The following is a 13,717-nucleotide window of genomic DNA, read 5'->3' on the forward strand; positions in this document are numbered from 1 at the left end:
ACTTGATATTCTCCTCATTTATTATCCCTCACTGCTACCCCATCATGGTTTATCATTAACATAGACAACTATACTATTCCATCTATTGAATAAATCCAGATTATACAGTTGAATGGCCTATTTATATTTTGCAAATTCCCTAAATTTTTAGTTCACGTTTTACATCGTTATTTATAAATAATATTTTAGTATTATCGTACAAGATATTTTTAGCGTAAACTTGAAGATTATTCCCTCCTCATACTCTAACCTATCTTGTAATGTTGTAGCATATACCTATAGAGATTATATATTGTAAGCTTAATTGTAAGATTGATAATGGCGTCAATTCTAAAATTATATTTCTTTAAACCTATCTCTAAAATAAAAAAAATCAATTTAATATATCACAGCGAAATCTTTAAGGACCAGTATGAACTAAATTTCTAATAGATTTAAATTGATAAATATTATAAATTCAGTTTATGTCGGTCCATTAACACTCAATTTAATATATTACAGAAATGGCACTTTGGAATCGATTCCACTATCAAATTACAGTTAAGTTTAAAAAATGTTTCAGAATGGTCATTAAAAAGTTTATTATACAATAAAGAAGTAAATTTGTTACCGAAATAATTAGATTTTTTTTTACATTTTGCTTATCGACAATTTAATTACCAATATCTACTAACTGACATAAGACGCAGAATTTTTTCTAACTTAACACATCAACTCTATGTTTTATAAAAATATAATATTTACTCGATTATATTGAGAATCCCCTTATGGTGGAGTATAATGTTTAGCAGTGGGTAGTAAACGGCTGATATAATAATAAAAAAATTAAGAATTTATTTTAAAATCGAAATTGTTTGTTTCATTGTATTTGAAATAAATACGTAATTAGGATTTTTTTCGTGTCTCTTATTTTTTGTTCGTATTAAGAAATATTGGCGATTAACAGTAATTATGAAGTGAATGCTTGTCAACTTATTTAAAAATGTCTCTGACAGATTAATAAGAATTGTATTCCATATTATAACTCACTGTTTGTCGGAGTCATTTCATTATATAAATTATATATTACTTTGTATAATTTATTATATGTTTACGATAATAGATTTATTGAATACTTATATGCCAAACGTGTTTAAATACAGTACTGTAAAGAAATTTGGTGATCAAAACTGTGATATGCATATGATATTATTATAATATTTAAAATAAATAATATGATTTTAACATTTTCCTTTTATTTCTAATGTTAAGACTTGTATTATTATCCATTATTGATTGTTATAAATTACTGGATGTAATACAACAGTAGTGTATTTAAAAAAAATATTATTACGTAGAATGGAATTTGTCACTTAAATTATTAATGCTCTGTCCGTTAGAGCTACTGGTAGCCATAAATAATAACAATAACTAAATCAGTAACTTAAATTGTATAATAATTTATTAATGATACATTGTATTTTGTAAATTAGACTATAATTAAATAAATAAATATGAAATAGAATTAAGCATACTATTTCATAGGCAATACAAGAAACAGCTGCAAGCCGTCACTCACCTGAAAGGTAACGTCGTCTTCAATAGAAGATATCTAAAGCAACGGTTCTAGATTACTTATATGACATCTGGTTTCTTATTGTAAATTTCATTTGATAACAGGAATTGTTACAATATCAATATCTCAGCATTCTAGCGGAAGATGGGATTGTTGATGTTTTTATATGTAGAGTTAAGGGACAGCAAAAGTGTGCAAATACAATTTTTGGCAGTCTTTATATCATTGTAGTAGATCCTGAATACTAAGTACAAAATAGTTTAAATATACATCCGTGTATTACAAACAACTATTACGGACTCAATATTGTGATGCGAGGTGTTTTTGGCGCTTTCATACAAAATTAAGAGGATGGCATCTATCTAGCCGATCGATCTAGATTCACCGTCTTCTTCTACCGTTATAAAAAACAATTACAAAAAGTAATTACCTGTGGTGAGATGTGATAAGATGTTTTTTTTTTTTTTTATAATTTGAACTATAAATAATGTTAGATGGGATTCAGCGCTATAAAAAACATCCCTCTGGGCTTACTCATGTTTTACCGAACATATTTGAATTTAATGTGACAGGATAAAAGGTAAACCGCAAATATGCAATAATTATAATCATCATTTCAGCATATAATTATTCACTGCTGAATATAAGCACCCCCTATGAGGGTTTTTGCCAGTAGTTGTCATGCTTGGCAGGCGGATTGGCACTCGCAGTTAGGCTTTAGATATGTTTAAAATGGATGCTGATGCCCATTCCCCACCCTCCTTTAGTCGTCTCTTACGACATACGCGGGAAAGGAAGGGGTAACTTATTCTATGCTGGTACTACATGGACATTATAAATAATTATAATATTAATAATTATTATACCAAACAGTATTTCTAATTTGTTGTCAGATCCTTGCGGGCTAGGCAGACTGAACCGAGTAATAAAGGCCTCTATCCTTACACGAATCTTTCTTCATCCACTTTCATAACTTATAAACACGCGCCTTGTTCGTACTCTTGGAACTTTCCTTAGATAGTACACAGTCTATTTGTTTATAATGCTTCCTTTTAATTTCACACTTCATATCTGTTTCATCATTGATTCTTACGACTTTCTCTCCACATGTCTTAATAAACGTAGCAGTACGTAATTATAGCCTATATAAAAATTCACTTAGTTCCATTGCCGAGATTGATTAGTCTAATCATATCACTCAATATTACTTATGACAAAAAATAATGTGACGATTTATGTTTTTGGTTGCGTAATCAATAATTACCATATAAAAGCAACAAATTAAAAGTGCATTCAGTTCAGATAATTTTCTCGCTACATTTGTACATCATGGAAAGTGCGGGCGACTTATAACTTAAAGAAAAATATGTTGTAATTTACGGATTTACGAAATATATAAAAAAGCACCAGTTCTATTATTAGATTCAAGTTTCAATACAATTTATTGACAGTCTGAGCTGACTCCATAAGCAAAGAACAAATAAATTATATGTGTATATCTTTAAGATTGGAAATACACTATACAAATCACACGAATCGTAAATAGCGGGAATAAAGTTAATTTAAGCCAAAAACTCAGCAAAGGAGTTAAAAAAAACCTATTGCGGGATTAATTAAAATTGTTGTTCTTGGTCAGTGGTAGTTAGTCTGGACATCCAAAAGAACAAATCCATCCTTCGTAAACCACTTTAGTAACAGTGATGTTACTATCTGGAAAAGCTTCCGGCCAAGATATGCAGCGGTTGATTATAAAATATCTGCCTGGTATAGTGATCGTATTTAATGCGCGGTAATCATCGCAAGGTTCACCATTTTTCTTCTATACCATAGATAAATAGATACTCTTTATTCTTTCTTCCTTAAGATTACAATAGTAAACTTATTATAGATATAAACAATTACAAGAAATAATCACAATGAGAAAACAATTGGCGACCTTATTGCTAAAAGCGATCTTTTCCAGGTAACCTTTGGATAGAGAGGAGTAATTATAAACAGGTTGATCGGAGACACGATGAAAATTCTATTATTTCTAAATATGAAAATGTAATACATGTAATAATCTAAATATATATCCCTACTCATTATATATATACACGTACATTTACATACATACATACGTACATATACATACATACACACGTACATATATACATACATACACACGTACATATATACATACATATAAACATATGCATGCATACCTAGTCCAGCCATAAGTTCTGTTACAAATGAAAATGCATTTTTTTATGAAGTAATATTACTAAAATTTATACTATTATATTTATTTCTACATATTTATTAAAGTTTCTAGAAAAAATATTCTATTTGAAATGACCACCTTTGGCTTTTATACAGGCCTTTAATCTGTCTGCCCACGAATCTATGGATTTACACAATGTTTTCAAGCGAAATTTCGCCACTGCTTGTTCCATAGATTTTTTAAGAGAATGTCGTCGTATCGTTTACAGCAGCCCATGTCATCTAAAACTGACCATAATTTGAAGTCTGTAGGGTTGAAGTCTCGGCTAGATGAGGGCCAGCTTTCAGCTCTTATAAAGTTCAGAACTTTGGTTTCAAGCCAGGCTTGGATAGTTCGTGCCTTGTGACCGGGTGCAGAGTCCTGCTGGAAAGTCCACGGTATATTTTGAAAAAGTGAGTAGCTGAGAGGTTTTACAACACGATCCAAGACTGTATTTTGATATACTTTGGCTGAAATTTTCACTCTTTTTTCACAAAGATGTAGTTTTGTGACTCCTTGATAAGACACGCCCCACCAAACCATCACTGACGCAGGATGATGACCGCGTTGTACCTTTGTAACCACTTGCGCAGCTTCTTTAGAACTGTGAGCGTACACTTTATCATTTTGCTTATTGTAGTGTTCTACAATCGTGCAAATTTTTTCATTAGTAGAAAAGATATTTCTGTGCCTTTTACCTCCTGCGTATCGCGACAGAAGGCGTTTTGATCGATCCACTCTCTTTAATTGTAAAGATTGATTTAGAGCATGTCCTGTGTCCTGTATATCAATGATAAGCACCGAGCTTCAGGTCTTGTTTAAAATACGTGACAAAGTCCTAGCGGGAATCTTCATTTCTCGCGATAAGATTTTCTGTATCCTAATCGGGTTTCGACGAATTCTAATTTTAACAGCATTAGCAGCCTTTGTAGTTCTAACTGTCGAAGTACAGTTAGAACTACAAAGGCCCCGATATTTTCTGGTCTTTGACAAAGGAAGTGTTGTTGTATCTGTTGATAGTACAATATACGAACATACGACTGATACCAAGCTTTTGAAGTGTCTGGAATATGACCGACGGCTCCATACTCACTTTGTGCAAGGCGATCACTACAAACCTATTTTTTTAACACTTCATTCCATATTGTAATTTGATAATGAACAAAAAAAAAATATGTGAAATGGCGCGAAACCGAATGAAGTTTTAAAAAAATATACGTGTTCCAAATTCAAAATAATTAAAAAGTTGAAAAAAAGAAAAGTTTTTATGTAACAGTATTTATGGCCAGACTAGTTACATACATGCATATAAACACTACACAAATACATAAAATTATATAAATACTGTTCACATGTATATGTAAAACACAGAGTTATAAAATTTTTAGATATCTGAACAAATAAGTATGCTAACCAGACAAATAAATTAAAAAGATGACATCTTGCTGAAATAAAAATCCTTCAGTTTAGTCCATATGCAGTGCACTGGTCATAGGACTACTAGAAGGTTTGCAAATAGTTATCTTTATCATTTCCTGGAATTCTTTTTTGGCGGGTTTGTCTTTGTCAGGAATAAGTGGGCAAACTCGAGTGCGTACTGAAAATTCTTTTGTAATGATATGATGTTGCACTTTGTATTTAACAGGGACAGCGTTGACGTCGGCCTTATAATTTCCTCATATTTTTCCAATAGTTGTCTTACGGTATCGGATAATCCGGAATGGATTGAGCGAACTGACGGAATATAGCCCGTCTAGCAATTCCTTCAAAAAAAAAAAAATTGAAATCATTCTATCTTTCCAAAAAATGATTAAAAGATTGTCATCATTGTGTTCTCTTTTATTTGATATTTATATGTTGTATTTAACATGTATATATGTCTATTATATTCTTATTTATGTAGGTTTATATTCATATGTATGTATTAATATTGTATTTTTCAAATATGTAAATATTTATTTTAATTTCTGTTTTGCACTACTACTGCCTACTCATTACTACCTATGCCACTGTGTTAGGTTGACTGGAAGAAATCTCTTTTAGAGATAAGTTCGCCTTTGCTACGAGTAACATTGTTATTAACTTGTTGTTACTGTGTTTTAGTGCAATAAAGAATATACATATAATATTTGTTTTGATTAAAGTTGCAGGTGTTTTGAACTCTAACTATATCTATCAATAAATGCTAGTGACCCAAGAATTGGCTCCTAAAATTGAAAACATAAACAATAATGAAAGTTCAAGTAAAAAAACGTCGCAAAGCCGAATTCAATGAAAGGGTATTTTCCCTGTAGGTATCAATGATAGTTCCGTTGGTAACGAATAATGTTTGCCCATGAGTCCACCAAAAATCTATAATAATAATAATAAGCTATAATAATAAGTTGTATGATGGGTAAATAGCAGAGAGTTCCGCCTTCATCTATGCCAAGTCTAGCTTTTCGACTGTTATCCTTTTTTTTCATAAACAAGGGTGTATGCCTGTACGCCTTGTCTTCAAAATTATGATAATAATGGCAGAATTTGTTCTAATGATTGATTGATATTGGACTGATTGTGCGATCTTGACCTAGATCGGCAGTAGCGACGTTGTCCGTAACTGCTATATGCTGAATAGGCGAGAGCGATCGTTTTATTGCAGCTATTTCTAACTGCATTGACGCAAGTTGTGACGTTAGATGCGTTGATGATATTGACATTTCCGGCGATTGCGAGTGTCTGGCTGAATTTATAAAGTTATTGGCGAGATGAGCCATTGGCCAGTTAAAATTTACAGACCTAGCGTTTCCTTGTTATATAACAAACGATCAAGGTGCCTCTTTATTTTTCAACCCGGTGAGACCCACTTTTGGGAAGCCGGTGGATATGTGTGACTCGCTACAAGTCTCTTCTGATCCCTAATCATCATCGGTCAGTATCGGATTATGTTAGGGTTACCACTGTTGCGAGTTGAATTGAGATGACGAGGGTGACGTATATTGCAACTGACCTGTAACATACAATATTAGCAGATAAATATGATCTTATATACTAAATACAAATAAATGAAAATTAAGATAGAAATGGTGGAGGGATGTATTAACTTTGTACATGTAGTACTAAATTAACAACTGTTAAACCTCTTAATTAACAAACTATCGCCTTACGCATAAACGCAGAAATTACTTCACACCCATTTTACACGAATCATGACTTTGTTTGTTGTTGAACATGATTGTTTTGTATAACTCGCCGAGTTCAATAGGCATGTCGCACCGTAAACCAATATTTATGTCGTAGGGTATATACCTTTAAATTCTGTTATGATTCAAATATAATAAAGATAGTGACAATATCATAAATCCTGTTGAAATGCTAGCTTCAAAGAGAGTTAATTGGGGATCGGTGTAAAAACGGAAAAGGATATTGATACATTGGTTCGGACGCGTGGAAAGATTATTTAATGAAAACATGATAAAACAAATATACAATATGAATTTGGAAGGCTGCACCTAGGATGAAACCTAGACTAATGTATCATTATAAGATAGATTATGTATCTTAATGTCTGAGGGAGAAGTTACAGAAATGGATGAAACAAAACATGCATACTAACAGAAGTCATTTGAGGATAAGGGATTATTAATAATAGGGGTTCAATATATTGTATTTGGATACCTTAATACGGTCCTTTCTGGAAACCAGTTAGTTAATTCTTAATAAATTTACCACGATGGACCAATGATCTGACTTCATTCTCATCTATCATCATTCACTGGTATCCCGTCAGCATAGACCTATGTCGCATATGAGGTTACCATTTCATTTTGTATTCCGGTAAAATAAAAGAAGCCTTTAGTTAGCACTTTTTCCTCTGCATATCCCGTAAGACATTTTTGAAGGTTTAAAGATAGAAATGTTCAAAACGTTATTTATTGTAAGATCACACATAATTTTCTAATTTTTAAAAGTTTTTATCATATTTTAACTAAAGATAGGCGGTAATATTGTTAGAAGTACGAAATAATGCAGAGGGATCATACAGTATTGGAAATCATTTTACAAATCCCGATATACTTAGAAGACTACTGAAATCTGTACCAAATATTACACGCTAAAAATTTACTCCTGTCACGAGAGTCATACGAGCTTAAACAAACCGATTCCTGAAAATTATCATAGGATATATTCTTACATTCAGGCAATGTAAAATACGGTACTAACTCTGGCATTTGTGAAAGTTTTTAATTTAGTTGAGACGGGAAGTGCTACAGTCCCGCAAGTTTTTAAACTTCCAAACTAGAAAATACTATGGATTTAACGACGGTCATTATAGCAAAATACATAAAGTTTGTCACACATACAGTACTGTTCTGTATTGTTTAATTCAAATTATTTTATTTAAGAGCTGCGCTCTTGTCAGTGGAGCTGTTATCACTTACTACGACTTTCAGCGAGTCTCTTCACCTCCGGATAGGACACAACACCACCTTTTTCCTTGATCTGCCTGATGTAACTATGTCTTGGTCTCCTTTCTCTTCTTCCTTCTATCTTACCTTTTATCATAATGTTCATAAGTTCGTCGTGTCGTATCAAGTGTTCTAACTTTTTTCCCTTCCCAACTAATTCAAATCATCATAAAATGAAAACTATGATATATATATATATATATATATATATATGTGTTTTTATTGAATGATATTGGATATGGTAATCCCGCCTACGCTAACGGTGTACTCTGGCGGGGCACTAGTGAGGAATGATAGGTGTTAATAAAAAGGCAGGCCAATTAACCCATCGTGATGAATACTCCTGGAATTTAGCATGAGTTTCCAGAGGTAACCACGTGGAGGTCGACCTGACAGGGTATATTGCTAGTATTGGGACTGATAGTCCACATTACTTACAATCCCTTCGCCTTATGTCTTACTTTATAAAATTATTAGCAGTATATTAAGGAGGCTTCAAATAGCTATTAAAAAGTTATTAGTTTAACTGTCAGTTCGCGTTTAGAGGAAATGTTTTCTAAATTTATATCTTTTTGCAAGCTCGAAGGTGATACCTGCACAGCATCTTTTTAAAAGATAAACCTTAAATATATAGGCCAGATAACCAGACAAACGCGACGTAAATAAATTGTAATGGTTATATGTAATGGAATAATTCATTATCATAGAGAAATTGTTTCGAACTGTAGAAATTTTAAGATTTTCGAAAAATCTTAATTTATTATAGAAACAAAGGTGTATGTGGACATTATAGATTAAAAGATATTCCTTATTTCGAAGATTACAACAGCGGAAAGAAGGAAATAGATGATACCGAATTATTTCTAGAGACAGCGATAATGACTTGCCCTATTCGATTTGAATTAAATTTTCTGCAAAATGTAGTTAATTTACTTTCTGTCACTCAATTACAATAATACTCAGCTATGTATATAATAAGAAATCTATATTTAGCATATTTGTATATTGCTTCTTGTTATTTTAGTACTCTGAAACAGGTAGAATCGAGTATAAAATATCAATATGTAAGAATTTTATTTTTTGTCTATTATAACTTCAGACTTCATAAAATTTGACATAAAAAAATAATAATTTTATCCATTTTTCTACATCGTGTATTATTTTAGAGTAACTATACTATTGCAAGACCCAAAAATTTGAAAGTTTGAGCTTTAAATTGCTTTTTTTTTACTCCAATACGATTTTTATTAAAGATACAGCCATTTGAAAAATCGCTAAAAGTTTAGGTTTTTTTGATCCCTCAATTTTTTTCCGCTGGTGTATAAAGAACGAGTAATGATTACGTTAATTGAACTAAGTAATCAGTCTACAACACTTCTTCATAGAATTTTCGGTGTAGCGATGTTTTTAAAGTGTGTATAACATAACCGAATTGAAACCTTTTTTCATCTGGTAGGCCGTCAATTCGTTGGTATACTAACTTTCATAAAAAAAAAAACAATCTTAACCGTAGGAGAAATGATAAGATAGGGGGCGAGGATAGAACTACAGCTAGTTATCAATAATAAGACTACAGCATGGAGTTCATCTAAGAACTGCTATATCCATAGTACTGCTCATGTCTATAGGCGACGGTTACCACTTTCCATCAGGTGGGCTGTCAACTTGTTTGCCATTCTAAGCTGTATAAAAAAAAAGAAAAAAAAAACGCGCAATAAAGTTTCCTGAGAGTGGGTAATGCGCGCATGTTGTCCCTGGCGTTATAGATGTCCAAGAGCTATGGTAACCCCGTTGGCCATTAGACTATATATTTGAGCAATATTGAAAATAATTTGTTTTAGATGGTTCAATACGCAAGGCAATCATACAAAACTTAGTCGGATTTTTAATTCGAGTTACGAGTTATACATTTTACAATTATTTAATAATACACTTTGTATTCTCTTCAATAGGTCGTCCCTGTTGGGGAGTATGACGGATTTCCCAGTTTTATGATGATTAAATATATAAATAATTGTCTTTTAATAATAAATTGCTTCTGTATATTTAATAAAAAATTATGCAAACAAAAGAAACAAAAAAATATCAGTCAGATGAACTATAAATATATGGCTATTAAAATAAAAAAAATATTGCAATTTTCAACAGTCCCTAATATTAAATGATTAAAACTCTGCACACACACACACACACACACACACGCACACGCACACGCACACGCACACGCACGCGTACGCGCACTCGCACACGCACAAGCACATGCACATGCACACGCATGTACACACACATCTCATAGTTATCACTATGAATATTATAGTCCTGTACTAAAAAATCCTTTTCTTATATTTTTACACGTTATCAAAATATAAAATTAAGTTTTTCATTTAAATATAACCATGTATTTATATTTTCAGATATGGCCCCAGAAACAGTGTCCCTCCGCCAGGATTCCCTCCTATGGGTGTAAAGCCTATGCAGATGAGTAATGTATCAGTACCAACGGAACCACCACCTGGTTACAGAGGTCGTTACGATGGACCACCATTTGAAGATATTCCTCCTGGAGTCGAGCCACCTGTACCTGGTTTTGAGCCTTCACCTTTTGAAAAACCACCATTTGGTCCACCAAGTGTAATAGATCGTGAGAGAGGACCGCCACCAAATTACAGGGAACCATATAGGCCTCCGCCATATGTTGACGGACCCGTTGGATTTAGAGATATGCCAATACAAAATGTACCAAACGAGATACCTGTCCATGTTGGTGATCAATCACGATATCGTGATAATTACAGAGCGACACATTCATTCCGTGATCAGGGTCCCATACCATTCAGAGATGGGCAACCATATCGCGATGCCGGACCTCAGGGACCTTATCGAGATGGTAATTTTAGAGGCGGGCCTCCTTCATTCAGAGATACTTCATATAGGAACGTTCCGTATAGAGACGGCGGTTACAGAGAGAATGCGCCTCATAATTTCCGTAATAATGACGTTCCATTTAGACCTCCCAGTGTCGATCCTAGAGAGCCGCCTCTGCCAACAAATTATCACGATCCTAATTTTAGAGATGGGTACAGAGAAGAAAATAGTTCTAATCGCGAGCACATACGATCTGGTTATCGACCTAATATGCGAAATAGAGGTGGATCCCGGCGGAATCCAAATCTGGAACATGAGAGGCATAGAGATAGAGAAGGCCGAGATAGGGAACGATATAATGAACCTCGTGACCCATCTGAACGTTCAGATAGACCTCGTGATATCGATAAAAGATCTGGTTACGATAAAGGGCGAGAGATACGGGACGGTCGTGAAGATAGAATGAAAGAATATGAAAAAGGGCGAGAGTATGAAAAAGAAAGAGATCGTGATCACGACAGAAATTCGCCAGATAAAAAATCCCGATTATCACCTAAAAGGAATCGAGAATTACGAGATAAAAAACGCAGTGAATCTAGAGGTCGTTCTCGCGATAGAGATAATAAACGAGAAAAGAAAGAAGAAAAAATATCTGAAAAAACTTCGGCTGACAGGAGTAGGGATCATAAAGAGAAAGACAAAAAAGTCAAAGACAGGAAAAAGAAGAAAAGAGAAAAAGAAAAAGATATCGAGAAGAAGAAAAAACGAGACAAGAGAGACAAGAAGGAGAAGGAGGCTTCTACTAAAAAAGAAGACAATATTGAGAAAAGTGATCTTAAAGATAATGCTGAGGAAATGGGAGTAAACGAACAAAACAAAGACATTAAAATCAATACAGAAGCAAATAATGAAGAAAAGGTTCAAGTACAACCAAATAAAGAATCTGTAAATAATAATAAAACTGACTCTCCGAAAATAGAATCTAAAATAAATGTTTCTGATGAATTATATGGAGATGAAGCTGCCGAGGCTATAGACAAAGAAATAATTGAAAATTATGTAAAACAAGAGGATAATAATTTATCTAATGAAATTAAAAATGTCGGTGTCATTAATAAGGAGGAACCTTTTGATGGAATTGAGCTTCAAACCAATGTTGATGAGTTGGAAATAAAAACAGGTAGTGAAATTACTGGTCAAAACAAAGAAATGTTAGCACCTATGCCTGAGCTTTCAAAATGGGAAGTAGATGAAGATAATATTGAAAAATTAAAAGAGCCTGGAGAAATATCATCTCCTGAAGAAGAAGACGATGGAGGTAAAATCGTCACCTCTGATGTAATAAAACGAGCTGAAAATGCGATATTTGCTAAGGCTATTAATTCTTTAAGACCAATTGAAATAAAGAAAATAAGTAGTGATAGACTAAAATTATATGGTGATGAAGAAACAAAAAATTCAATGAATAATATACAGATAACAGTCCCAGTGGCCGATTCCTCTGATCTCAGGTCTATCGAAATAAATGATAAGAAAAAACGATCTTCTAAAACACCACCACCACGGTTGTCGGTTAAAGAACGGCTTGGTGGAAAAGTAGAGGATATACGTAGACCTCGAGATACTCGGGTTGTGCAGAGTACTGTTGAACGGGTAAAATCTCGTTCTAAAACACCTAAAAAAGAGCAAAATTATCGGAAGGTTACAGTAGAAAGAGATAGAGGACGAAAAGCCGATACTAATAGATTCGATCATTCGAAAATTGAAAGACGTATAATATCTGAAAATATGAAAATAGGGGAAAAATATCGAAATCGTAGTCCTGATAGTGACACAAAAAAGAAAGATTTCAACAATCTTAAAGAAGAGAAAAGACATTTAAGTACAATCGATTCACGCAATCGAACACACGAGAAGAATATGACAGCAGACAAAAAATATGATAATATTGAGCGGGATAGAAAAAAATCTACTTTGGATGAAGCTCACTTTGAACCTGATTATGATGAGAACTTGGAATCTGATAATGATGTCAAAAATGAAGCTCTTAAAAAGCGAGAGAGATCAGTTTCACCTAATAGTAACATAGAAAATAAAAAAGCAAAAATTGAAAATGAAACAATCAAACTAGACTTGACTAATATCAAAAAGAAACCAGATTCAGACAGTGAATCTTCTAGTGATTCCGAATATTCATCATCGTCTTCATCATCAGATACTCGTAAACGGAAGAAGAAGAAAAAACGCAGCAAAAAGAAAAAGAGGCGAGCAGCAAGCGATAGCGATAGCGACTCTGACTCCAGTTCAGATGATCATAAGAAAAAGAAAAAGAAACGTAAGCATAAGAAAAAATCTAATAAAAAGAAGAAAAAATCTAAGCATAAGTAATAATGCTTAATGGTTTTAGTACTATAGTATATATTATTTAACACTTTTTTTAATCTGTTAGCTATAGGAAAACATGGCAAAGAATGTTTTTGATGTTATTATATTTAGTTATATACAATAAGGACTTAGGAAATACCAAATGCTGGTCTGGTAATATAAGTAAACATACTAAATTTATCGTGTAATAAATTTTTAAACAATAAAGTCCAAAGCTGGTGA

General features: G+C 33.0%; 1 protein-coding gene across 1 annotated transcript in view; it reads left to right on the forward strand.

Annotated features, from left to right (window-relative positions):
* LOC113510606 (E3 ubiquitin-protein ligase RBBP6) overlaps window positions 1–13,717 on the forward strand; it is a 38,172-nt gene extending 24,455 nt beyond the window's left edge. Inside the window, 1 exon segment of the mRNA XM_052903300.1 lies at window positions 10,660–13,717. Coding sequence (XP_052759260.1) covers window positions 10,660–13,498 — 2,839 coding nt within the window. The 3' untranslated portion in view covers window positions 13,499–13,717.

This window comes from Galleria mellonella, unplaced genomic scaffold (genome assembly GCF_026898425.1).
Source record: "Galleria mellonella isolate WM207_F2 unplaced genomic scaffold, CSIRO_AGI_GalMel_v1 utg139, whole genome shotgun sequence".
NCBI classification, from domain to species: Eukaryota; Metazoa; Arthropoda; class Insecta; order Lepidoptera; family Pyralidae; genus Galleria; species Galleria mellonella.